This window comes from Terrapene carolina, unplaced genomic scaffold (assembly GCF_002925995.2).
Source record: "Terrapene carolina triunguis isolate 2854851 unplaced genomic scaffold, T_m_triunguis-2.0 Scaffold58, whole genome shotgun sequence".
NCBI classification, from domain to species: Eukaryota; Metazoa; Chordata; order Testudines; family Emydidae; genus Terrapene; species Terrapene triunguis.
This window is the reverse complement of record NW_020664409.1, coordinates 84258824-84283222: the sequence shown is the minus strand read 5'-3', so window position 1 is coordinate 84283222 and position 24399 is coordinate 84258824. Positions and strand designations below refer to the sequence as shown.

The 24399-nt window shown below is 43.3% G+C and overlaps 1 protein-coding gene across 1 annotated transcript in view; it reads left to right on the top strand.

Moving 5' to 3' along the window:
* NUDCD1 (NudC domain containing 1) overlaps window positions 1–24399 on the top strand; it is a 120215-nt gene that overhangs the window by 19833 nt on the left and 75983 nt on the right. The window contains exon 3 of the mRNA XM_024194772.3: window positions 22269–22454. Coding sequence (XP_024050540.1) covers window positions 22269–22454 — 186 coding nt within the window. The remainder of the gene's footprint in view (window positions 1–22268; window positions 22455–24399) is intronic.

Sequence of the window (24399 nt, the reverse complement as noted above, 5' to 3'; positions counted from 1 at the left end):
GGATAAGATTATAATTCAAAAAGATCTGGACAAGCTGGAGAAAGGGTCTGAAGTAAATAGGATGAAATTCAATAAGGACAAATGTAAAGTACTCCACTTAGGAAGGAACTATCAGTTGCACGCATACAAAATGGGAAATGACTGCCTAGGAAGGAGTACTGCAGAAAGGGATCTGGGGGTCATAGTCATGAGTCAACAGTGTAACACTTGCAAAAAAAGCTAACATCATTCTGGGATGAATTAGCGGGAGTGTTGTAAGCAAGACACGAGAAGTAATTCTTGCGCTCTACTCTGCGCTGATTAGGCCTCACCTGGAGTATTGTGTCCAATTCTGGGCGCCACATTTCAGGAAAGATGTGGACAAATTGGAGAGAGTCCAGAGAAGACCAACACAAATGATTTAAAAAAAAAATATAGAAAACATGAACTACAAGGGAAGATTAAAAATATTGGGTTTGTTTAGTCTGGAAAAGAGAAGACTGAGGGGAGACATGAAAACTGTTTTTATCAAGTACATAAATTTTTTTACAAGGAGGAGGGAGAAGAATTGTTTTCTTTAACCTCTGAGGATAGGATAAGAAGCAATGGGCTTAAATTGCAACAAGCGCAATTTAGGTTGGACAAAAACTTCCTAACTACCAGGGTACTGATCACTGGAATAAATTGCCTAGGGAGGTTGTGGAATCTCTGTCACTGGATATTTTTAAGAGCAGATTAGACAAGGATGGTCAGGGATGGTCTAAATAATACTTAGTCCTGCTATGAGTGCAGGAAATTGGACTAAAAGACCTCTTGAGATCCCTTCCAGTCCTACAGTTCTATGATTTTTTTTAAAAAGTAAGTTTCTAGTCCCCATTGATGTGGAGAAAAGCTGGAAAATGTGACCAAAGTTGAGCCTAGAGGTTCAAAAACCACAAGACAAATCCCCAATTTATTATTTTTTAGAAAGCTCATGTTTAAGTCTTGTGATTTGCGGGGAGGGGGACAGTCCTAACTCATGATATTTGACCACTTGGGGTTGGCAGTACTGGAAGTGGCTGAAATGTGGCTGATGGAACCTAACCCTGAATTTCAATTTTCTTTTCTCTCTCCTGCCAACAGTTACATTTGGGATTAAAATCTGGGCCTCCAACTTTGTTTGCAAAGGAGGTTTTGTGGCAGCTCATTTTGGTTAAATGCTCCTTTTAAGATAGGTACTTCCGAGTGTGAAGATTATTTTCCAGATTTTTTTGTAATCTGTTTCTTTCTTACATTAGATCTGTCAGGTACTGATTTCCCTGTTCTGGTTTTAGGAGTGAATTGTGATCTTTGGAGGACCAGATTGGTGATGTCACACAGTTCTGAAACCTGAATTTGAGACTATTTGGACACTTAGAGTTAAGACTCACTATTTCCTCTCCTTTCAATTGGAGATTGAAAGATGTGACATAACCCTGAGCAGAGCCCTGTGTCATTGCTGTATTGTTGACACTTTTATTTGAGTTGTAGGGTATTACAGAGGTCAGGAAAGACTTGTTTCTCTCACATATTCATTAGTGCACAACTTGCTAGATATATTATAGGCTACTTCACCCTAAAGAAAATCCTATGTTTCAATGGAAGCTTAAAAATTAAGTCAAAATAAGGGAGCTGAAATGACTTCTGCTCTTGCTTGCTCTTTCACTCTGCCCTCCAACAAGCTTTTTAAATGAGTGGCGCAGTTCAAGCGGGGTAGTGATGCACATATAGCAACTCAGTATATCACCATTAGGGAATTAATTTGCAACTACTTAATTACAGGCTTTCTAATTGCCTGACAGCTTTGTGTAATACACTGTCATTTCTAATCTGAATTCAAGTAGGCCCAAAAGGCAATTGAGCAATATGTTCTTACATCTGCTCATCAGCCAGTCCATTTTGCTACTGCTTATTAAAATGGTACGTACCTTAAATCCAATTTGTTTTGTAATACCCATGAACATCTTGTGAATGCAGGCCTAATTTTTAATATCTGCAAGATATGAGGAGTTTCAAGTACCTTCAAAAATACAGTGTGTCAAAGGCAGACAAAGCCTGGGCTTTCACAAAAAAAGTTTTTTGACCAATTTTAAAGACCACTCTGCATATTGTGTATTTTGTGGGAGGTTTTTTTGCTTCAAGCAGGTCAAGGAGTAGGTGGTGTGGTATGTGGTTTTTTTTTTTTTTTTTTTTTTTTTTTTTTTAATAGTAGGAGTGGAAACACCCAAAGCTAACGTTTGTTTCTGTCTAGTGTGTGATATCAGAATACATAATGGGCAAAGATGATGAGGTTCCATAAGTACATAGACATTGTTTAAATAGTGTGATTGTGACTTTAGGATCTGTAACAAGACATTTCTCATTTATCAACAGTGCACTGTTTTCTTGATCTCCTGCGGAAACTTTATACAAAAAGGGTGAATTTGGCCTTGAACACGGCCTTGAACACAAGTAAAATACCGGAGAAATTGTCCTTGTTTTCATAGGTACCATATTTCCCCAGGATTTTATGAAAGTGGATGTAGCTTCCATTGTTGCATCAGAAAATATTTTGGTGACATAAGGGCTTCTCATTTTGAAATGTAGTTCCCTCCACCATTTTCATTATAAAAATATGCAGGTACTCAACTGGCAGTACTTCTTTTTAAATACATTGAAATATAAAATGTGTCTCAACCAGCAGTCTACCTCAGGTTCTGTCCCTGTCCTGTTTCTCCTTCAAGTATTTTTCCAGCTCTTTTTTCCTCAGGTGTTTTTTTACTTCCAGTTGTCTCCTTATTACGTTTGTCAGTTCTTCCTTAATTCTTGATTAATTTCTTTGATTCTATGTTGCTTACTTAGAAATTCTACATCAGCGCAGCTGGTGAAGATGCTCTATGCCGAAAGGAGAGAGTTCTCCCGTCGGCATAATTACTCAACCTGCATGAGAGACGGAAGCTATGTCTGCAGGCGAGCATCTCCCTCCAACTTAGTGTTTGTGTGGACAGTGCTTAGGTCACTGTAATTTGCATCGCTCATGGGGTGGCTTCTTCACACCTCTGAGCGACATAAGTTATATCAACATAAGTGGTAGTGTAGACCTGCTTTTAGTTGGATCTCCGGAATCTTTATTTTTCTCATGTTCCTCTTTGTTTTTAGTATGTATTTTACTTCCTCCTTTTCTTTGGTCTTTTTTTTCTTTTCTATCTGCAGTATAGGATGTAGCTAGAATAATGCCTCATTTGAAGTGAAGCTGCTGTGATAAAACACCAATAATTGTCTAACACTTCACAGACAGTTATATTTTTAATGACTACTGAATCAGGGCTGTCATACCATTGGGTGTTTTGGGGAGTTCATTAGTCTCACATTGTGAGTCAAAGCTGATCTGCAAAAGGTTTTTAAAAGGATCTTCTGGTTGTTGTTTTTTATGATGTCTAAAAGTGAATGAAGGGGGAAGGGTTTAAGGTTTTTCTGGATTTTTATCTTAGAACAGCGGTTCTCAAACTGTGGGTCAGGATCCCAAAGTGGGTTGCAACCCCATTTTAATGAGGTTGCCAGGGCTGGCTTAGACTTGCTGGGGCCTGGGGCCAAAGCGGAAGCCCAGGGTGGTAGCCGAAGCCCGATCCCCACCGCCCAGGGCCATAGTCCAAGGGCTTCAGCGCTGGGGGGGTGGGACTCCGATTACAGGCCCCCTGCCTGAGACTGAAGACCTTGGGCTTCTGCTTTGGCTCCGCCACCTGCGGCGGTGAGGCTCAGGTGGGCTCACGCTTCAGTGCCTGCCCTCCTGGGGTCGTGTAGTAATTTTTATGTCAGGGGGGGGGGGGGTGTCTCGGTGCAGTAAAGTTTGAGAACCCTTATCTTAAAAGTATCAGGAATGTGAAGTCTGGTTTTCCTTGGTTTTGTTGGAGGATCTCTAATGGGGCTCAGTTCATGCATATTGTAAACTCTCACACATTAATGGAAGGGGTGAGGAGGTGTTCCATGAAGAAATCATTTATATAATGTTAATCAGTCACTGGAGTTTTAGCTATTAAACTAAAAAACACAAATACTCCAAAGCAGAATTTTAAATATAAAAATCTTTTCTGTCTTGATTGTTTGATGTCTCTGAATTCTTTTGATGTCATAGTTTCACTAGTTCTACCTTCACTAGTCTTTCAAAATGTAAAAGACTTGAATTCCTAGGCTGTGTCTTTATAAGGAGAACAAAGGTGTGCTCTTAACTTGGCCTGATCTTTAACTCAATCTGTTTAACTCGTGAAAACTACAAACTGTCTGGTCTTCATTTTAGGATTTCTACCTCCAGTTAGTTAAAAATACACCTATTTTTCATAATCAGCACAAAGCCCTACTAGTTTTTTTTTAAAAAAACCACCCTTTAGTTAAGAGATTCTGGATGCCCTCTGTAAACCCATAAGGAAGCAAAAAAGGACACAAGCCAAATATTCTCTTATCCTCCTTGTACATTCTCCTTTGAGAGGTTTTTAGCCCAATACAACTTTGTGTTTACCATGTATTATGTTTTGCTTATAAGATTAATTTGAAAGAGCTGTTACTCTTAATGTGTTAATCAAGGTATAATGTGTTTACACTTACTGTGAGCAGTGGTGATTGCCAACTATATGTTGGTTTTAATTAGGGCTGTCAATTAATCGCAGTTAAGTCATGTGTTTAACAAAAATTAATCACGATTAATTGCACTTAACAATAGAATACCAATTGAAATGTATTAAATATTTTTGGATGTTTTTCTACATTTTCAATATTGATTTCAATTACAACACAGAATACAAAGTGTATAGTGATGACTTTATATTTTTTTATTACAAATATTTGCACTGTAAAAATGATAAACAAAAATTGTATTTTTCAATTCACCTCATACAAGTACTATAATGCAATCTCTTTATTGTGAAAATGTAACTTACAAATGCAGATTTTTTTGTTACATAACTGCACTCAAAAACAAAACAGTGTAAAACTTTAGAGCCTACAAGTCCACTCAGTCCTACTTCTTATTCTACCAATAGCTAAGACAAACAAGTTTGTTTACATTGATGGGAGATACTGCTGCCTGCTTCTTATTTACAATGTCACCTGAAAGTGAGAACAGGCGTTCGCATGGCACTTTTGTAGTCGGCGTTGCAAGGTATTTACATGCCAGATATGCTAAACATTCGAACGCCCCTTCATGCTTCGGCCACCATTCCAGAGGAAATGCTTCCATGCTGATGATGCTTGTTTTAAAAAAAAAAAAAAAAAAAAATGCGTCAATTAAATTTGTGACTGTACTCCTTGGGGAGTCTCCTGCTCTGTTTAACCCACATTCTGCATATATTTTCATGTTATAGCAGTCTCGGATGATGACCCAGCACATGTTTGTTTTAAGAACACTTTCACAGCAGATTTGACAAAATGCAAAGAAGTTACCGATGTGATATTTCTAAAAATAGCTACAGCACTCGACCTAAGGTTTAAGAATCTGAAGTGCGGTCCAAAATCTGAGATGGATGAGGTGTGGAGCATGCTTTTAGAAGTCTTAAGAGCAACAGTCTGATGCAGAAACTACAGAACTCAAACCACCAAAAATGAAAATCAACCTTCTGCTGGTGTCATCTGACTCAGATGATGATAATGAACATGTCAGTCTGCACTGCTTTGGATTGTTATCAAGCAGAACCCATCATCAGCATGGAAGCATGTCCTCTGGAATAGTGGTTGAAGCATGAAGGGACATATGAATCTTTAGGGCATCTGGCACGTAAATATCTTGCAATGCCAGTTACAATAGTCCCATGCGAACGCCTGTTCTCACTTTCAGGTGACATTGTAAACAAGAAGCAGGCAGCATTATCTCCTGCAAATTGTAACCAACCTTGTTTGTCTGAGGGTACGTCGACACTACCCGCCAGATCTGCGGGTAGTGATCGATCTATCGGGGATCGATTTTATCGTGTCTAGTGTAGACACGATAAATCGATCCCCGATCGCTCTGCCGTCGACTCCGGAACTCCACCACGGACTGAGTGGACTTGTAGGCTCTAAAGTTTTACATTTTTTTATTTTTGAATGCAGTTTTTTTGTACATAAGTCTACATTTGTAAGTTCTGCTTTCACTACAGTACTTGTATGAGGTGAATTGAAAAATACAATTTTGTTTTGTATAGTGCAAATATTTGTAATAAATATAAAGTGAGCACTGTACACTTTGTATTCTGTGTTGTACTTGAAATATATTTGAAAATTTAGTAAACATCCAAAAATATTTTAAAATAAATGGTATTCTATTGTTGTTTAACAGGGTGATTAATCGCGATAAATTTTTTTAATCACTTGACAGCCAGCCCTAATTTTAATATGCATTTTTATGGGATTCTATAGAGGCTGCACTGCAAATTAAAACATTTGTATGTGACGTTTTTCCAGCTAACTGTTTTTATAATTGAATTAAAATTAATGAGACAACATTAGTAAGGTAGTATGAAGCTCTGTCTGTCTATCTAATCTGCTGTTTGCGATAGGTAGATATATGCAGTCTCACAGCGTAGCTGGCAACTTTGTATTTAGTTATTACTTCTTGGTATCAGTTAATACAACAGTAGCACAGCTATGTGTAATTGCTTCTTGTTTTCAAACAGTTTCTAGGACTCATTTGGAGAACTTTCCTCGTTGCTGGGCGAAAAAATACCTATGTTAGTGTAGTTTAATATGAAGACTATAATGCTCTTGAGAGTGAGGTAGCCACAGTTCAAGCTTTTCTCTTGCCCCAGTATTGCAGCTCATTCATACCAACACTACAGATAATCCATGCCTTAAGCCAGGGGTCTCAAACTCAGATGACCCCGAGGGCCGCATGAGGACTAGTGCATTGGCCCGAGGGCCGCATCACTGACACCCCCCACACACTGCCTCTGGCCCCGCCCCCACTCCACCCCTTCCAATTAGGCCCCGCCCCTGCCCCACCCCTTCCCTGCCCCATTCCAATCCCTTCTCTGAAGTCCCCACCCCAACGCTGCCCCCAGGGGGTGCAGAAAGGGTGCAGGGTGCAGCGGGGGCTGAGGGCAGGGAGTTGAGGTGCAGGAGGTGTGCAGGGTGCTCAGGGCAGGGGGTCGGGGTGCAGGGTGCAGCAGGTGGCTCAGAGCAGGGAGTTGGGGTGTGGGATGCGGCAGGGGGCTCAGGGCAGGGAGTTGGGGGTGCAGGAGGGGTTCAGGGTGTGAGCTCCAGCCTGGTGCCGCTTACCTAGAGCAGCTCCGGGGTGGCAGCGGCGCTCACTGGGGCCAGGGCAGGCTCCCTGCATGCCTTGGCCCCCGGCTCCGGGATGCTCTGTTCCAGGAAGCAGCTGGAACTGTGTCCTTGCAGCCCCTGGGGGAGGGGGAGGGGCTCGGGGTTCCCTGCTTGTGCTGCTCTTGCCGCTCCTCCAGGTACCTCCCATGAAGCTCCCATTGGCCACGGTTCCCTGTTCCCAACCAATGGGAGCTGCGGGGGGCGGTGCCTGGAAGGATGCAATGCCGGAGCCCTCTGCCTCCTTCCTCCTTCTCCCCCCCCCCCCGGCCCGAAGGGGCGTGCTGCCGGCTGCTTCAGAGAGCAGCGTGAGGCTCGCAGCGTCAAGAGGCTATCCCACGGGTAGGCAGAGGGGCGGGGGAGCGGCAGGGGGGGCGCGGGGAGCTTGGCGGGCCACACACAAGAGCCCCGTGGGCCGCATGTGGCCCATGGGCCGCGTGTTTGAGACCCCTGCCTTAAGCATCACTGCTAATTGAGTGAAAAAATCTTCCGTCAAAGATGCATGTCAGATCCAGACTCTCTGTTCTTAGTTACAGATCTCCAGCTAGGGATATGAAAACATTTTGGTGGCAACATCTGAGGTATGGATCTGAGAAGTTTGTCCTTGAAGCTTGTTGAACTGTATGTGAGCTGAGACTAATGAAAGATTCCTTCTTGCTCTCTCCTACTGTCGCTCTTTTTTCTTTACAGCTCTTTTGCTTCCAAATCAACCCCTCCAATCACCGACCCACCCTCCCCTTTTGTGAAGTGATCACATCTGTTCTCCTTGCAAATCTGTCCAAACTTCTTTGCACCCTGTTAACGTCTTCCATGCTGTTTTAGTGTAGGGATGCCAGATTAAAATTTAAAATGAGATGTGGGCTTCCACTCCACACTACGGTGAGGACTGAAGAGTCTGACTTGAAGTGCAGCACCACTTTTCATCTGATGGCTCACCCCACTCCCATTTGTCCTACAATTTTTTCTTCTCCTTTCCCGGGGGCTTGCTGCCCTCACTACCTGCACCATAGTGATATGGTCTGTTGTTTATTTTTATTATGGTAGCCCCTATTTATGAAGTTTATACAAAAATGAAATGTTTAAAGATCAGGGTCCTGTTGTGCTAGGCACTGTACTAACAAGAAATAAAGAAGACTGTCTGCCTGAGAGGATTTACAATCCAGTTTTCTGATATGAAACAGTCATTGGGCTCAGACAGAAGTGGCGGGTAGAGTTGAGAGGATAAGGTAACAATAAAAAAGTGGAAGTCTTGGCTCACATGTTGCCTAATCAGAATTGGTATCTTGTTAATAGTACTGTTAATCTCTGATTGCTCTTCTCCCACAGCCCCCCGACACATACACCTTACTTCCTCTTCCTTCCAAACGTAAGCACGATGCTCCTTAACAAGAATATACTCTACCTTAATTGCCTGTTCCTGGATAGATCACTGCCTCTTGGACCTATAGATTGCATATCCGTAGGGCTTCGTCAGCAATATGGTACTGATCTTATATATTTCAAGGACTCCTAATCATCTGGACATCTTTAAGACTGTATGCTTTTGGGGGGCGGGTACTGTCTAACTGTGCATCTTTCACTGGCAAACAATGTTGTCACAGTATTTCTCATTTGTTTATTAACAGTCGACTATGCCACATTATCCCTTTTCCATGGCCACATTTTTTGTGCCATTGTACTCTAGCAGTCCAAACATTTATTCACAAAAGACCAATGCAAAATTAGACCTGCTTGGATAGAGTTTTAACTGATATTAGGATGTTTTCAATGTAATTGTGAGACTGTTGACAGGAATGTTTCTCAGTTGTAGTCACTGCAATCTGCATCTTGCCCTATATCCGCAATGTGCAAAGGTTGGTGTTGACAGGAAGAACACAGTTGAGGACATGAAATCCAGGGCTAGGGGCTGAAGAGCGTGGGTGAGTTGCCAATGTAAACACGGGCCTATTGTTGCACAACTGTAGCTCCCTTCAGAACCTAGCAGCCATCAGAAGTAGCTACTGGAGCAACAAGCTCATTCTTCCCCTGAAAAAGGGTGCAAAGGAGTGGGATATGTCAGAGTTCATAATTTCACACAATCTTGTTCTGTGTGGAAATATTGGACATTGGCTGCACAAGCCTGGACATACCCACAGACAACCTGTTTTACTGCATTCCAAACAGAGCCCTCCCTAAGTAAAATGTGTGATACCTTGTTGAAGGACTATCAAGAGAAATCAAAGACCACAATCTGGGGCCAGTGATTTTGAGTGTGTTTTGACTACGGCCTACCCCCATGAAACAATGGGTTTTCCACCAGAGGCCCTTGTGGGGAAAGGGGCAAGCGAGTGGATCTAAAACTTTCTAGGACTGAGGTGGCCAACCTGAGCCTGAGAAGGAGCCAGAATTTACCAATGTACATTGCCAAAGAGCCACAGTAATATGTAATGATTATATATGTATAATGGCCAGGGTCAGTTACAGTGCCCCTTGCATTCAGGTCAGCGTGGCCTGGCGGTTAGAGTCAATATAACAGCCTCCAGACACAGGGCAGTGCGGCCTAGTGGCCAGAGTCAAGATCATGACCCCCAGAAACAGGGCAGTGTGGCCTAGCGACCAGTACCCAGGGGGGCTGGGTAGGAGGGCTCAGGCCCACCCAACTCCACTGGGCCCCAACCCAGGGCCCTAACAGTGGCGGAGTGGTCTGCCACTGGGTCAGCGGGGACTCCCACCAAAACACGCTGACCTCACTCGGGTGGGAGATACCAGTCGTTCACCCTCCCTGGGTCATTTCCTACCGTGTTTCCCGAAGCCACAGTCCATGGGGTATCGGGGTCTCTGGGCTCCTCAGCGTGGATGATTCCCTAGGACTCTGCTGGCCACAGACCTCCAGTCTGACTCTCAGGATCTCCGGCTCCCGCAGGCGAGGAATGGGACGGCTCTTCTTCCCCTCTGGAAGCCAGCCCTTAATGAGCTGAGCTGCTTCCTTTTATACCTAGTCTCCAGCTGGAGCATGCCCAGCAGGGTCGTGGCCTCCTTGGCCCAGAGAGTGGCGTTAATCCTCGCAGTACCAGTGCGTAGCAAGTGTGCCCCGTCACATGAACAGATTTCAATCTTACAAAAATTCTGTTATTTCCATCTTGGATGTGTGACAAAGCTCCAACCTTGTCTCAGTGGGTCCCGCGCTTCCAGGCAGATTACGCTAGCCTCATTGTGACCCTCCACGTAACCATTCTCTCTCTAGAGGCAAGGGTCACAGCCTACTGAGCCATTTTCATCATAAGCCAGCAAGGGAGGTGGGAAGAAGCAAACCTCCCTCACACAGTCTCTGTTGTCTCAGTCCCTGTGATTAATCGGGGATAGTGGGGGCAGAGGAGGAGGGGAGGGAAGCCCGGGCCCACCCTCTACTCCAGGCTCCAGCCCAGGGACTCTAATGGTAGCAGCTATTGATAGCAGTCTTCTTGAAACAGGACAAGTAAAATTCCCTGGGCCACTTCCCCATAGCAGCCTCCCCACTTCCTCAAGGTCTATTTTACCCTTACCTCTGGACCTCCTTCCTTATGCCTGATAGTGTTTGTACTGCCCAGTTTCCCCAGCAGCACAGCTTCCTCCTACAGCTCCTGACACACATCTCTAACTGACTAACTGGGAGGTTTTTAACTAATTCCAGCCAGCCCTTGATTGGATTCAGGTGTCCCAATCAACCTAGCTGTCTCCACTGCTTTCTAGAAGGATCTTAATTGGTCCCAGGTGTCTTTATTAACCCAGAGCAGCTAGATGCCATTTGGTTACCATGGTAACAGGGATTTGTTTAACCTGTGGCTAACATACCTGTTTCTCACTACTTTCCTATAGCCATCTGGCCTTGCCCCATCACAGATGTTGCTTCGTCAGTGACTAAAGGGAGCTTCAAACAATCGGCTTCGGCACTAAAAGGGTCAATCAGAAATCTGATTTGAGGTCTTTTTCCGCTGCAAATCTTGGAATCTTTCCTTAACTTTCCAAAATTGTCCTTAAGATCTTTAATCATGCTCACATATCTAGTTGTGCTCCGTTTTACGGGTTCTGCTGCACCTTCTTTTGATCGCTTGAAGTTGTGGCATTGAGGGAAAGTGTGTCGGCTTTCCCTCAAGCATTTGTCTGTGAAACAACTGCAGTTTGTTCATGAACACAAATACACTTTGCACTAGATCAGACAGCAACTGGAATTTTCCTTGTAAGTCCACATTTAGTTTATCCAAATGCAGCAGCATTTCTGTAAGCTCGGGGTATATTCTGTGCTGCTTCTCCATAAACAATTTTACTGGTTCCAGGAGCTTGAAAAAAACGGGAAATAACTTTACCTCTCAAGACCCATCGAATTCTCCAGTGAAATGCCAAATTGGCAGGGGAGTTGTCTTCATCTAGTTCTTCGATTAGATTTTGAAATTGTCTATGATTGAGTGCATTTGAGCGAATGAAATTCACAATGTGCAAGAGGGGTTTCATGATGTGATCAAATTTGAGATTTTTAGATACCAGTTGCTCCTGGTGACTAATACAGTGAAATGTCCAAAATTCAGGAAAGCTCTCGTCAGACTTACAAAGCCCTACTAATCCATTCACAGATCCCCCACATGGACGGAGCCCCATCCGTTGCAATGGCAGTGAGCTTCTGTAAAGGCAAGTATGTTTTTTGCAACTACAAACATTAATGCCTCCTTTAGATCTTGTCTAAAGTTCTGTCCTTTAGTGACATGATATCGAGGAGTTCTTCCCTTACAACGTAGTCGTCAGACACAGTGTGGACAAATACTGATAATTGAGGTGTATCCTATACATTGCATGACTCATCCAAAGCAATGCTCAAATACTCTCACTGCTGAAGTCGTGAGTGCAGTTGCAATTTGATGTCACTTTCCAGGTCACAGATTTGGCGTTCTGTTGTGTGGTGTGAAAGCTACAGGCCAGAAATTTTCTTCTGTAGATTCTCGTTCTCTGGTGACAGGATTGAAATCACATCAGTGAGGCACATAATTATAAACTCACCTTCAGAGTAGGGCTTTTTCGCACGGACTGTGTGCCAGGCCACATAATAGGAGGCTAACATTACATCCTGCAGTCGGTTGGCAAATCTGGTGAAGAACTGGGCTTCTACATAGTTTTCAGTTTTAAAGTGTGGTGTTCAGAATCTTGTGGGAATTCTTGATCCATATGTGCATGGCTCAAAGCGAAATGGTGCTGCAAGTTTGAAGATTTGAATTGAGAGATACATGTCTGGCAAAGAAGACACATGGCCTTACCATTACGTTCAACGAAAAAGTACTTATTCTCCCAGTCCTGTTGGAAGCCTGGATTTTCATCTGTGTATTTTCTTTTCCATTTTCACTTGCCTTCCATTGTTAGATGGTGTAAGAAAAAAATTGATAAAAATTTGCATAGCAGCACACAGTCTTTACACTCCCATTTCCGAGTCCAAACTGAGTAATGTGCTCATCGCGAGCAGTCGCTTAATGTCACAGGGGTGATGTGACATAACTATGGAAGCTACTCACCGTGTGCTTGTGCAAAGATTCAAGGAGACAGGCGCCCACTTTCCAAAGTGCCAGGGGGTGCTCGACCCCCAGTTCTGTCCTGGCCCTTCCCCCAAGTCCCCAGCCCCACCTTGCCTCTTCCTGTCCCCCCTCACCCATCCCTCATTCTGCCTTCTCCTCTGAGCACCGTGTCCTTGCTCCTCCCCTCTCTCCCCAGAGTCTCCTGCATGCCACGAAACAACTGATCATGGCGGGTGGGAGGCATGGGGAAGGGGAGGTGGAGGTGCTGATCGGCATGGCCTCCGGAGGGCAGGAGGGGGCTGTTAGGGCTGCTGGTGGGTACTGAGCATGGAGACAGATGGGAGATGGGGAGAGGGAGGAGTGAGGATGCGGCGCACTCAGGGGAGGGGGCGGGAAGGGGCAGGGGCCTTGGGGGAAGGAGTGGAGTGGAGGCAGGGAGTTGAGCACCCCCCAGCACACTGGAAAGTTGGTGCCTATAGCTCTAGTCCCGGGGTTGGCGCCTATGCCAGGAGACACATATTAACTTCTGAAGAGCCACATGCAGCTCTGGAGATGCTGGTTGGCCACCCGTGTCCTAGGAGCACAGGGGGAAGACAGAGGTCTGCTTAAGAGGGGGATTCTGCCTGTGTAGGGGGATTGACCATGTGTAAGCAGGACTTGCAGGAGAGAGGATAGGCAGACTCTGCCCACCCTGACACAGAATCTCAGAAAGGGTGAGCTGAGACTGGGTGTGTGTGTGTTTGAGAACTTATGTTTTCAAAGATCGGTGACACTCAAATGCTTTAACAAAGTCACTGTGGTTAAGAAATTCCTTTGCTTAGCTTTAGCTCCTTGCTCCTTTCCTGCTATGTCATCCCTGAAATCCCTGTCCTTCCCTAAACTAGAAGCCCAGCATACCGACAGCCAAGGTGGAGCTACGAGAGCGCGTGTAAGCAACTGAGGTGCTTGGAGGTCTCAGACATTGATTTCAAGGTCTAAGGCTGCTGAACAGTGTCGCCCTCCATCCCAAGGAAGGGTGTCAGACCACAGGTCTGACCCTGAGAGTGTGCCCTCCCAGAGAGAGTCCCAGAGCTAGGAGGAATGACCAAAAAATGCTACCCAGACCAAGTTGGCCTTGGAAGCATGTGGCATCCAGAAATTGGGTCTATGCATGACAGACTGGTGAAGGGGTACTGGACCAGGTTATCTCTTAGAGCATTCCCTGGCTTTTACTCTTAGGAATAAAAGATGCTTCCACTGAAGCCCCCTTTCCTCCTTGTCCCCTGTGGTAGCACATGTCACTACTGATGCATCATTGAGCCTTTTCTAAAGTGTTAATATTGATACATTCGTGGGTGAAAAATATTTAGAATAACGACTTGCCATATTTGTAGCCTTACAGAAGAACATCTTAAAATTGTTACAGGGCCTGCCCACCGATCGTTAAAATAATACACCAGTGGGCAAATCCAAAGAAAAAATAATTGCTGATTTAATATTTGGGATGGATGGGAGGAATGTGGGACAGTTCTGTAATTTAGCAAGGATAGAGGTTGTTGAAAAGATGTATGTCCGTGTAAACAAGTTATAGAATCATACATTGAGAGAGAAGAGAAAAATTCAGTACTTCTGCTATGGAGATTTCATGATTAGAAGTCTTATTTTATAAGCCACTTTTGTGAAACCCTAAAGAAGATGTTTGTTTCTAATAATTGTGCTTGGATATGCTGCTTTAGTGCATCTGTGCCTCCCTTGTTTATTAATAGCACTCGTAGCTGAAAGGTTAGAGTGACATACTGATCTAACTGCAAACTGATTCAGGAACCAAGTCAGGAATGTATTCAGTGTGTGTGTTGCTTTACCCATAGTAAATGCTAACCATTCAGGCCTGTTTACCTTGGAGATCTTGGTTATGAAACAGACCTTTAGATTTTAGGTAAATAGAAGCTGATACAATGATGGGATTGATTTTTAAGGGAAGAACACCTTCTGACCCTTGCCACCTTCTAAGAGAGTTTCTTTGATATTTTATATTACAGTTAGTTGATATGCAGATTGAACTGTATTTGAAAGAAAGCCTGGCCATACAATTGAATAATTTAGAATGCCCTCACCAATCCTATCTATTTTGTCTAACTGCTATATAGCACTCATCACCATGGTGTCTTGGTGCTAGGGTATAGGCATAATATAATTAAAAAAAAATAAAGGCAACATATATATCATTTTTCAGATGGGTAATGAGCAATTTTTCTATGCTACTGCAGTTGCAAGACTTTATATGTAATTTTAAGATATTGGTGGTCAGCTTTCTGTGCATAAAATGGACACCTGTTTGTGAAGATTGATGTTTGTTTTCCTGTTAGTAATTGCATATATAAGAAATCTGTTGTATCTGATGCTTACAATCGGTAAGAAAAGAAAATGCATCAGATAGAATGTAGAGTTTTACATATCAAGATGTAAAATCCCATTGTACTTTTTTATTATAACACAAAGCTTTTGTTTGAGTGCTTGAAATGTTCATTACAGTGTGTGTGTGTGTGTGTACGCATGCGTGCCTTGTGCACTGGTGTGGAAGAATTTTCCGTACTAGTAGGGGCAGCCATGCCTGCGATCTTATGTCCCTTGTGCTCCAAGCTGAGGGTATAAACGGCGGTGCTGCCCTGCCCATCCTTCAGTTCCTTCTTATAGGCCTGGATGTTGTTCAGAGAGTGCTGTCAGCTTGATTCCTCCTGTGAAAGTGCCTTCATGGTTAGTTGTCTATCTGGTTATAGTTAACTGCACTTGTTTTGGGGTCCCTTTGGATCCTCTTTCATTTTTTCCCATTTTCTTCTCTCCCCCTCCCCCCCCACAATAGTTTGTGGGCTCCGGACTGTGCCCTCTACTTGGGAAGCCTGTAACGAGGCCTTCCAACTTCAAGCCCTGCTCCCGGTGTGTCACGCTGATGCCTATAAGTGATCCTCACTCTTGCTGTTTTGAAGTGCTTGGGTGAGGATCACATCAGGATGGGTGTCCAATTTTCCAGGGCTTCAAGACAAGGACTAAGAAGCAAAGAGAACAGTATCTCAGATACATTCTCATGGAAGTCGCCCTTTGCCTGGCATCAGAACCACTTGTGTTGGATCAAGGGAGTCCCTCCATTACTCCTTCCAGGAGTGGTCCCATGGCCTTATAATCTATGGACATACAGGAGGAGAGCCCTCTCACTGGAGCAGTCTTCAAAGACACACAAGCATTCTGAACACCCTTGACCTCCAAAGCTTACAAGAAGGATAGCTTTGAGATCATCAGAGTCCTTGGTATGGGACTCCTCTGCTACAGAGGTTAGCCATTCTGATACCGAAGATAGAGAGCAACCTTCAGCCTGCCGCTTCCCAGTACCACAACCTGGTGACTCTCTTAGAGCTGAGTCCTTGTCTCTGGTACCTGTTTGAAGACTGTCGAGACCAGCTACTTCCTTGACACAAATGGTGGAGCCATCAACCCTTTTCACAGTGGGGCAGAGACCCCTGGCAGTACAGACCACTCTGGGGCTTATTCAGCTGCAAAAGATCTGCTGAGCTTCTTGGTACTGCTCTTGCTGATCATCCAGACCCACAATGTCCTGCTGGGGCAGTTGCCCATGGTGCCCATGTTGATGCCCATATCTGTATGTGTTATGGCACTGGTGACTTCAAGCCCAATATTGCTTCCCTCGATCCCCTAATGCCAGCTCCAAGATCACCATAAACCACTCTGCCTCAGATCATGGTACTGATAGCCAGGAAGCCCCTGATGTTGCCACCAGTATGTCCCATCATAGATCACAGTCTTGATCTCAGACGCTGACAGCTGGTATTGCACCACCTGGCTTAGAGTCCTGAGAGTGTGAAATGGGTTCCTACATTTCCCACTTCAGAGAATCCAGGGCATCCTCTCAGCAAGTTTGCCGATGACACTAAACTGGGACGAGTGGTAGATACACTGGAGGGTAGGGATAGGATACAGAGGGGACCTAGACAAATTAGAGGATTGGGCCAAAAGAAACCTGATGAGGTTCAACAAGGACAAGTGCAGAGTCCTGCACTTAGGATGGAAGAATCCCATGCACTGTTACAGACTAGGGACCGAATGGCTAGGAAGCGGTTCTGCAGAAAAGGACCTACGGGTTGCAGTGGACGAGAAGCTGGATATGAGTCAACAGTGTGCCCTTGTTGCCAAGAAGGGTAACGGCATTTTGGGCTGTATAAGTAGGGGCATTGCCAGCAGATCGAGGGACGTGATCATTCCCCTCTATTTGGTATTGGTGAGGCCTCACCTGTAGTACTGTGTCCAGTTTTGGGCCCCACACTACAAGAAGGATGTGGAAAAATTGGAAAGAGTCCAGCGGAGGGCAACAAAAATGATTAGGGGTCTGGAGCACATGACTTATGAGGAGAGGCTGAGGGAACTGGGATTGTTTAGTCTGTAGAAGAGAAGAATGAGGGGGGATTTGATAGCTGCTTTCAACTACCTGAAAGGGGGTTCCAAAAAGGATGGATCTAGACTGTTCTCAGTGGTAGCAGATGACAGAACAAGGAGTAATGGTCTCAAGTTGCAGTGGGGGAGGTTTAGGTTGGATATTAGGAAAAACTTTTTCACTAGGAGGGTGGTGAAGCACTGGAATGGGTTACCTAGGGAGGTGGTGGAATCTCCTTCCTTAGAGGTTTTTAAGGTCAGGCTTGACAAAGCTCTGGCTGGGATGATTTAGTTGGGGATTGGTCCTGCTTTGAGCAGGGGGTTGGACTAGGTGACCTCCTGAGGTCTCTTCCAACCCTGCTATTCTATGATTCATTTCCCCTCTCATCGAAGTCGTGCTAACAAGAACAGGTTGAAGGACTGGAGTCCTGGTGTAGGCACAACTGGTGTCTGCTGCTATACCAGCCCCACCATTGGCCTTTCTGGGTACCATGGGAGATGTCACCAATGTCCAGGTCCTTGTCTCCACTGCTCTACTGAAAGACATCCCCAAGAAGGGAAATTTCCCCATCTGATACCAATGGACTGTTCAAAGTCAGTACTGAGCAGCCACTGCATTACAGAAACATGCCCCTCAAAGATGGAGGTTTCACCTGGTGATGATGACAGACCACTTGATGTTGGCAACGAGCTTCTGCTGGGCACCAAAGATCAGGACTGCCCACTGCCTGTATTAACTATATTTTCTACGTTGACAGTTCAAGACCTTCTTCAAGATGGTCCTAGCCTGCTGCCTCTGAATGCATCATCCTTGTCACCACTTGAGGCTCTGGTACCAAACACACCTAATGATTTTAAGTCCTGTTAAGAACTCCTGAAAAGGATGGCTATGTCCCTTGGTATACAAATGGAGCTTGTGAAGAGAAAAACCTCACAAATTCAGACATTTTACCTTCTGCCTCATGTTGTCCTCCCTATAAGTCAATAATATAACATATTAAAGCCTTATGGGAAATTCCATCATCCATCGTGCCTGTGGCGAAGTGTATGGAATGCAAGTACCAGGTTCCATCACATGGGTTCAAACAGTTCTGTCAGAACCCCACCAGGCTCCTGGGATTGTTAGCAGTAAATGAAAGATTTGCCAAGATAGAGCAAAAGCTACACTGTAAAGAAAAGGATGCAAAAGATTTTTAGTAGAACGGTTTATTAAGCTGAAGGTTTATAACTCACCATCAGGCCCTTTGACCCATTATAACTAGGATGCTATGTCCAGGTTCTTCAGTAAACTGCCTGAAAACTTCAGAGGCAAGTTCCAATTCCTCCTGGTGAAGTGTTGACGGGTTGTAAAGTTTGCTCTGCAGACTTCCCTGGATGCTGTAGACTCAACTGCCAGAGTAACCGTGATGGCAGTAACCATGAGCTGCTGCTTGTGGCACCAATTGGGGATTTCTGTGGAAGTACAAGTGATATTGAAGATCTCCCCTTCGAAAGCTGTGCTTTAGTGTCCTGAAGACTGATGAAACATTACATATGTTAAAAGATTCCAAGGCAGTGTTGAAATTCCTGTATAAACCAGCCACCAAAAGAGCAAAATTTTGACCTCAGTTTCAACTGAGGCAGTAGTAGTCTATACCTAGACAAGTAGACCAGTGTAGGCAAAAACAGAGGCAACGAAGGAGGAGTGGTTATTGAAAACCAATTTAATCACATATAGGGTCCTTCTAATCTGAAGAGATCTGTCACGTAGCCAGGTTAATATGACTTAAGATCTTAACCAATAATCACACTGCTGCCAATCCTTTAGTAACTAAAATCTAAAGGTTTATTAATAAAAGAAAAGAGGAGAGTTAAAATGGTTAATCATATACATGCAATAATTACAATGTTCTTATCAGGTTTGTAGCAGTGATGTCATAGACTGCTGGCTTGTAAGGTGTCTCTGCTAACTTTAAAAGATTGGAACATCCTCAGTTCATAGTTCAGTATGCTCCTTTTAGTCATAAATCCACAGTCCAGAGAATCAGGGCAGGAAAGCGACAAAATGGAGTAATTCCAGGGGTCTTTTAGACCCTCTGCCATGTGTCTGGAAATTTTCCATTTCAAACAAAGCTCACAACGCAGTTTGTGGAAAGTTACTGGCACAAGATGGAGTCCAGGGTGACATGAGCATATCACATGTCTTTCCATGTCTTGATGACTCACAGGGGGGTAGCCATTGGCCCCTTGGAGGCTGAGGAGTCTGCAGGAAGAGACATTTGGGTGAAATGAGTCTCTTCTGTGGCCCATTGTGAGAGCTAAGGGTCTTTAATAGGTCCTCAAGCTTGAGTAGTCCATTCACTAGACTGGGTGTAAACTACCTTGGGTGTTACCCCAGGAACAAACACATTTGAAATACAGATATATAGCCAATATTCAAAACTTCAGATACAGTGATACATGGATTTAAACAGGATAATCTTATTTATCAATTTTTAACTTTCCATTGATACCTTGCATGATATACTTTGCACATAATTTGTTGCAATTGTCTAACTGTGGCAATATCAATGATATACATGGTCATGTTTCAGTCATACAGCATCACACTTAGTAAAGGCAGAATGACATTTAGGCACATTCCTGGATCCTTTTTGATGGAATTGATACAGAGCACTGAGTGTGGGGTTTGGTGTTTTTAAATTATTCTGTAGCTGAAGAATCATAAAGGGAAAACCAAACACAATTGCATTGATCACTGGATGCAGAATAGAGTAAATTTCAAATATTAAGCTATGTAATAAATACAATTTAACAGGAACATCCAAACAGGTTACACTGATGGAATTTCTAATATGATAGATGGCAGTTTCTGAACTCAAAAATTGTTGCATCCAACATGGACAAATTCTGTATTAGATTTCATCTTGATAAAGAGGACCTGACCACAGAACTAAAAATCTGTGGTTGCGTAGGTGCAAGTTATCATTACTTACGTTTGTTGAGCACAAACAGAATAGAGTCTAAATCAGTAATATGTATACAAGGTGTCTTAAAAAGAACAATTTCAGAAAGCGGACAACAGTTGAGCCAGATTAGCTGGAAGAGAGAATTCGAACAAATAAGTGTGAATAATTGGGAATGATTTAAGTTTTTAATAACTGCCCAAAAATCCACAGTTCTAAAATTGACAGATGACTATACTGGTGGGGAAAAAAACTGTTTTAGAGGGGAAGTGAACGCATCTCTCTCTTTAACAAATGGAATAAAGTGATGTTGATAAAAATTAATACAAGTTAGAAGCTAGAAATTGTAGAAATTTGATAAAGCAAAAAGACCAAAGAAGAAAACAATGGCCAGCAGAGTTAAGAACAGTAAGTTTAAATGTGAAAACCGAAAGGAATCCTAAGAATGACACTGGTTCGTTACTCAGTTGAAATGGTAGAATAGTTAATAATGTAGACGAGGCAGAAATGATCAATAGAGATGCCCATTCTGTATTTGGGGTCAAAAACCAGATGATGTAGTCATGTCGTATGATGAAATACTTTTCTTTCCAACATTAACTGAGCAGGCTATAAAACAGCAGCTGCTAATGTTAGATACTTTTAAAACATTAGGTCTAGACAACTTGTATATGAGAGTTTAAAAAGAGCTGGCCAAGAAACTCAGAAGTGTTGATGATTTTTTTCACTAAGTCTTGGAACATTGGGAAAATTCCAGAGGACTGGAAGAAAGGTAATATAGTGCCAGTGTTTAAAAAGAGTAAATGGGATGACCTGGGTATCTATAGACTGGTCAGCTTGACATTAAAAACTGTCAAAATGCATGCACACAAAAGGCTGAATTAAGCTTGCACAGTCCTATCCAAATCCTTTCCCCACCATGTCATGTATGAAAAGACTGATATCAGTTACTGTTTGCTTGCTTGTTTTCTAGCCATCACTTCTATTAAAATGTAGCTTTCTGTATAAAACAACTTTTCTAGAAAGTTGAGAAACCGAATGCATTTCTTAATAGGCCAGTTAAAGTTGGTTTTAATTTCTAAATCAATTTAAAAAAATCTTTGAACATCTGACCAACTGGCTTTCCCATGGTGTTCTCAATCTTTAAAACTCTCAGATTCTTGATTTGGGTTAAAATCTGGACTGTTTATAATAGTTGATTAATTAATGAAGGAAAATAACTTGTTCTATCCCGAGCCCATCTGGTTTGTTCTGGCCTTAAAGTATATGAACCTTTGACAAAGGATGTGTGTAAGTTTCTGGAAGGTGTGATTTTTTTTTTAATTATTATTATTATTAATCCAGAGTAACCTTTCAGTATTTACAGTACCAATTATTTTTCTTTCAATAAAGACCTAGAGTCTGGATGAAGTAGAGAACCCATAATTCACTGTTGCTTTGAGCAGGCAGCCTTGATAGTACTGTATAATTAATATTTGGAACAGCTGTGTCCACTCTGTTTATTAGATCTGCATATAAAGGAGATTTTGAGACTCATTTGAAGTCTGATCCCTTCTTGATCATTAAGTATCAACACAGAGGACTAGACTTGATGGGACTTCTATATTTCTGTGATTCTGTCCCCTAGCACTTCTTATGAGAATAGAGATGTTAACTTTCACACTCCCCGTTAAATTCCAACTTGGGCTATTATATTCTAACTAAAATGTTTCTGCAGCTTTAGTTAAATATGATTGTGATCAGCTAAGTCCTAAACAGTCTAATGTTGCTGAGAACTGAAACATGGAAGTGGCTTCATCTCAGTAGTGGATGAAGTGTTCCTGTGTTTGTACTATATGTCTATTTCAGTTTGTAAAGTGCTCTAAGATGAAAGATAATTTCTTAATATAAAATATTTAGCATGTTGGTGGTGACAGATGTAAGAGCTAGCTATAAAATAGAATTAGCTTGATCTGTACCATGCAGTTAAACTTGAAATGTGGGTATATTTTGTCTGATTTAGCAGAGGTTATTAGCAGAGAAGCTGGTGAACAGGTTTCTTAATCTAAAATTGGGTGTAATAAAACAACTATTCATGAAATGTTTTATTCATATCTAATTCTGTCAACATCTCATTGCTTTTTGCTTATAGGACACTGCCTTTCGAAAGCCGAGAGAAGTATTCAGGCTACCTTCAGACGTGACAGCTTGCGATAATCGCCTTTGTGCATCAATACACTTTTCATCTTCTACCTGGGTTACCATTTCAGATGGAACAGGAAGTTTGTTTCTTATTAAAACGGGCAAACGTGGAGATGCTGCATCTGAAAAGTGGGAGGTAAGTTTTGCTAAAATATTAGTTTTTATAAGTGTCGTTCTCATACTATTCCTGTTTTAGGATTCAATCTTGGAAAGAGCTACACACTTTTCAGAGTAGTTCATACATTATAAGCCCAGAAGGGACCACTGTCATCTAGTCTGACTACCTGCATAATACAGGCCACAGAAGTTTCCTGAGTTAGTTCCTGTTTGAACTAGAGCATGTATTTTAGAAAAACGTCCAATTTTGATTTAAAAATTGCCAGTAATGGAGAATCCACCACAACCCTCAGTAAGTTGTTTCAGTAGTAAATTACACTCATTGTTAAAAATTTGGGCATTACTTCCATTCTGAATTTGCCTAGCTTCAATATCTAGCCATTGGATCCTGTTATACTTTTTATCTGTGCAATTAAAGAGTCCATTATCAATTTTTTTTTTGTTCCCCATGTAGGTACTTATAAATTATGAACTGTGATAAAGTTATATCTTAACCTTCTTTCAAGGGCGGCATGTGGAGACCCATTTGGGGAGGTTAGACCATGAGCAGATCTGTAGTTGGTTGGCATCCTGTGTCCAGTTGATAAAGTCCTTGCACTCCCCGACGCTACACAGACGATCCAGCTCCTCCTGCAGCTTTCTTACCTGTTTCCTGAGGACTCCACCAACAGACATCTGTCACGCTGGCTGGTTCTTCCCCCCCCCCCCCCCCTCACCCCCCCCCGGCCTGGCTTTCGTTGGCAAGGGCATGCAGGCTGAATTCCCAGCAAGGCCTGGGAGGAAGCCTCCATGGTCGGGATGCCTGTGTGGCGGCAGGCCCCACTGGCAGGTAAAGAAGAGCTAGCGGTGTTTTGACAACACGCTGTTTTTCTCCCATAGCAGGTTCTTCCTTTTAGAGTACCAGCTGGAGTACCAGTATCAAGAACTGTTGCAGAGGGTGGTGGTAAAACTTCAGATTCCATTAGAAGAAGTTCAAGATACTCTTGGATGTCCTGCAGCCCACTGGATCATTTTGGGTACCTCTTCCAGTGAATGAGGCCGTTATGGTACTAGCTAAAGTGGTATGGCATACATTGGCAACATGTACCCCACCTCTAAAAGGGCTGAGAAGCGCTACTTTGTGCCTGCAAAAGGGGCAGAATTCTTGTCACCCATCCTGCCCTCCCCAACTCACTAGTAGTACAAGCAGCCACGGAAGGATCCAGGCAGCAACGTCCTAAGACCACCCATGCAGACAAGGGAGCTAAATTCCTTGATCTTCTGGGGAAGAAGGTATTCACATCCACCAGCTTCCAGTTCAGAATCTTTAACTACCAGGCTATGTAAGCAAAATATGATTTTATGAAGTATTTGAAGTTCAAAAATGGGTCCTGTCCTGTGGGGGGAATTTAATTCCCAGCCCTTGTTGAGGAAGGTAGACTTGCGGATAAAACCTCACTGCACGCTGATCTATAGTGACTGGAGCAGTAATGCATTGAGAGTCACTGCTTCACTCTTCGGTTTCCCAAGAAGGTCCAGAACACCAGTGAGAATTTGCACTTCGGTGAAGCCTATCTCTTTAACAAGAAAACAAGCTAACTTTTGCACTCATTAAGATTCCAGGACATCCCTCCACACCTTGGGCATTTATACTCCTGCCCCAAAGAGGAAGCATCATGAACAGATATATAAGCCAAGGCCTCTTCCATATCCTTTCTACCACCAACAATCATATGAACTGCCATGTAAGCACCAAACGGTGCAGAAACCAAGGTATGCAGCTGTGATGTTCCCCTCTGGTATTATCTGGATCGGTGATCTGCAAGGTCACTCCAATCCTCAACTCTGGGAGCCAGCCTCACCCTGCTCTGCTGTGAGACCCCCCACTCCTGGGCTGTTCACGCACAGCCTTTGGCATGTAAGCTGCTCCTTGGATTGTGCAACCAAATGACACTAGCCAATATCTCCGGTCCTAGACACAACCC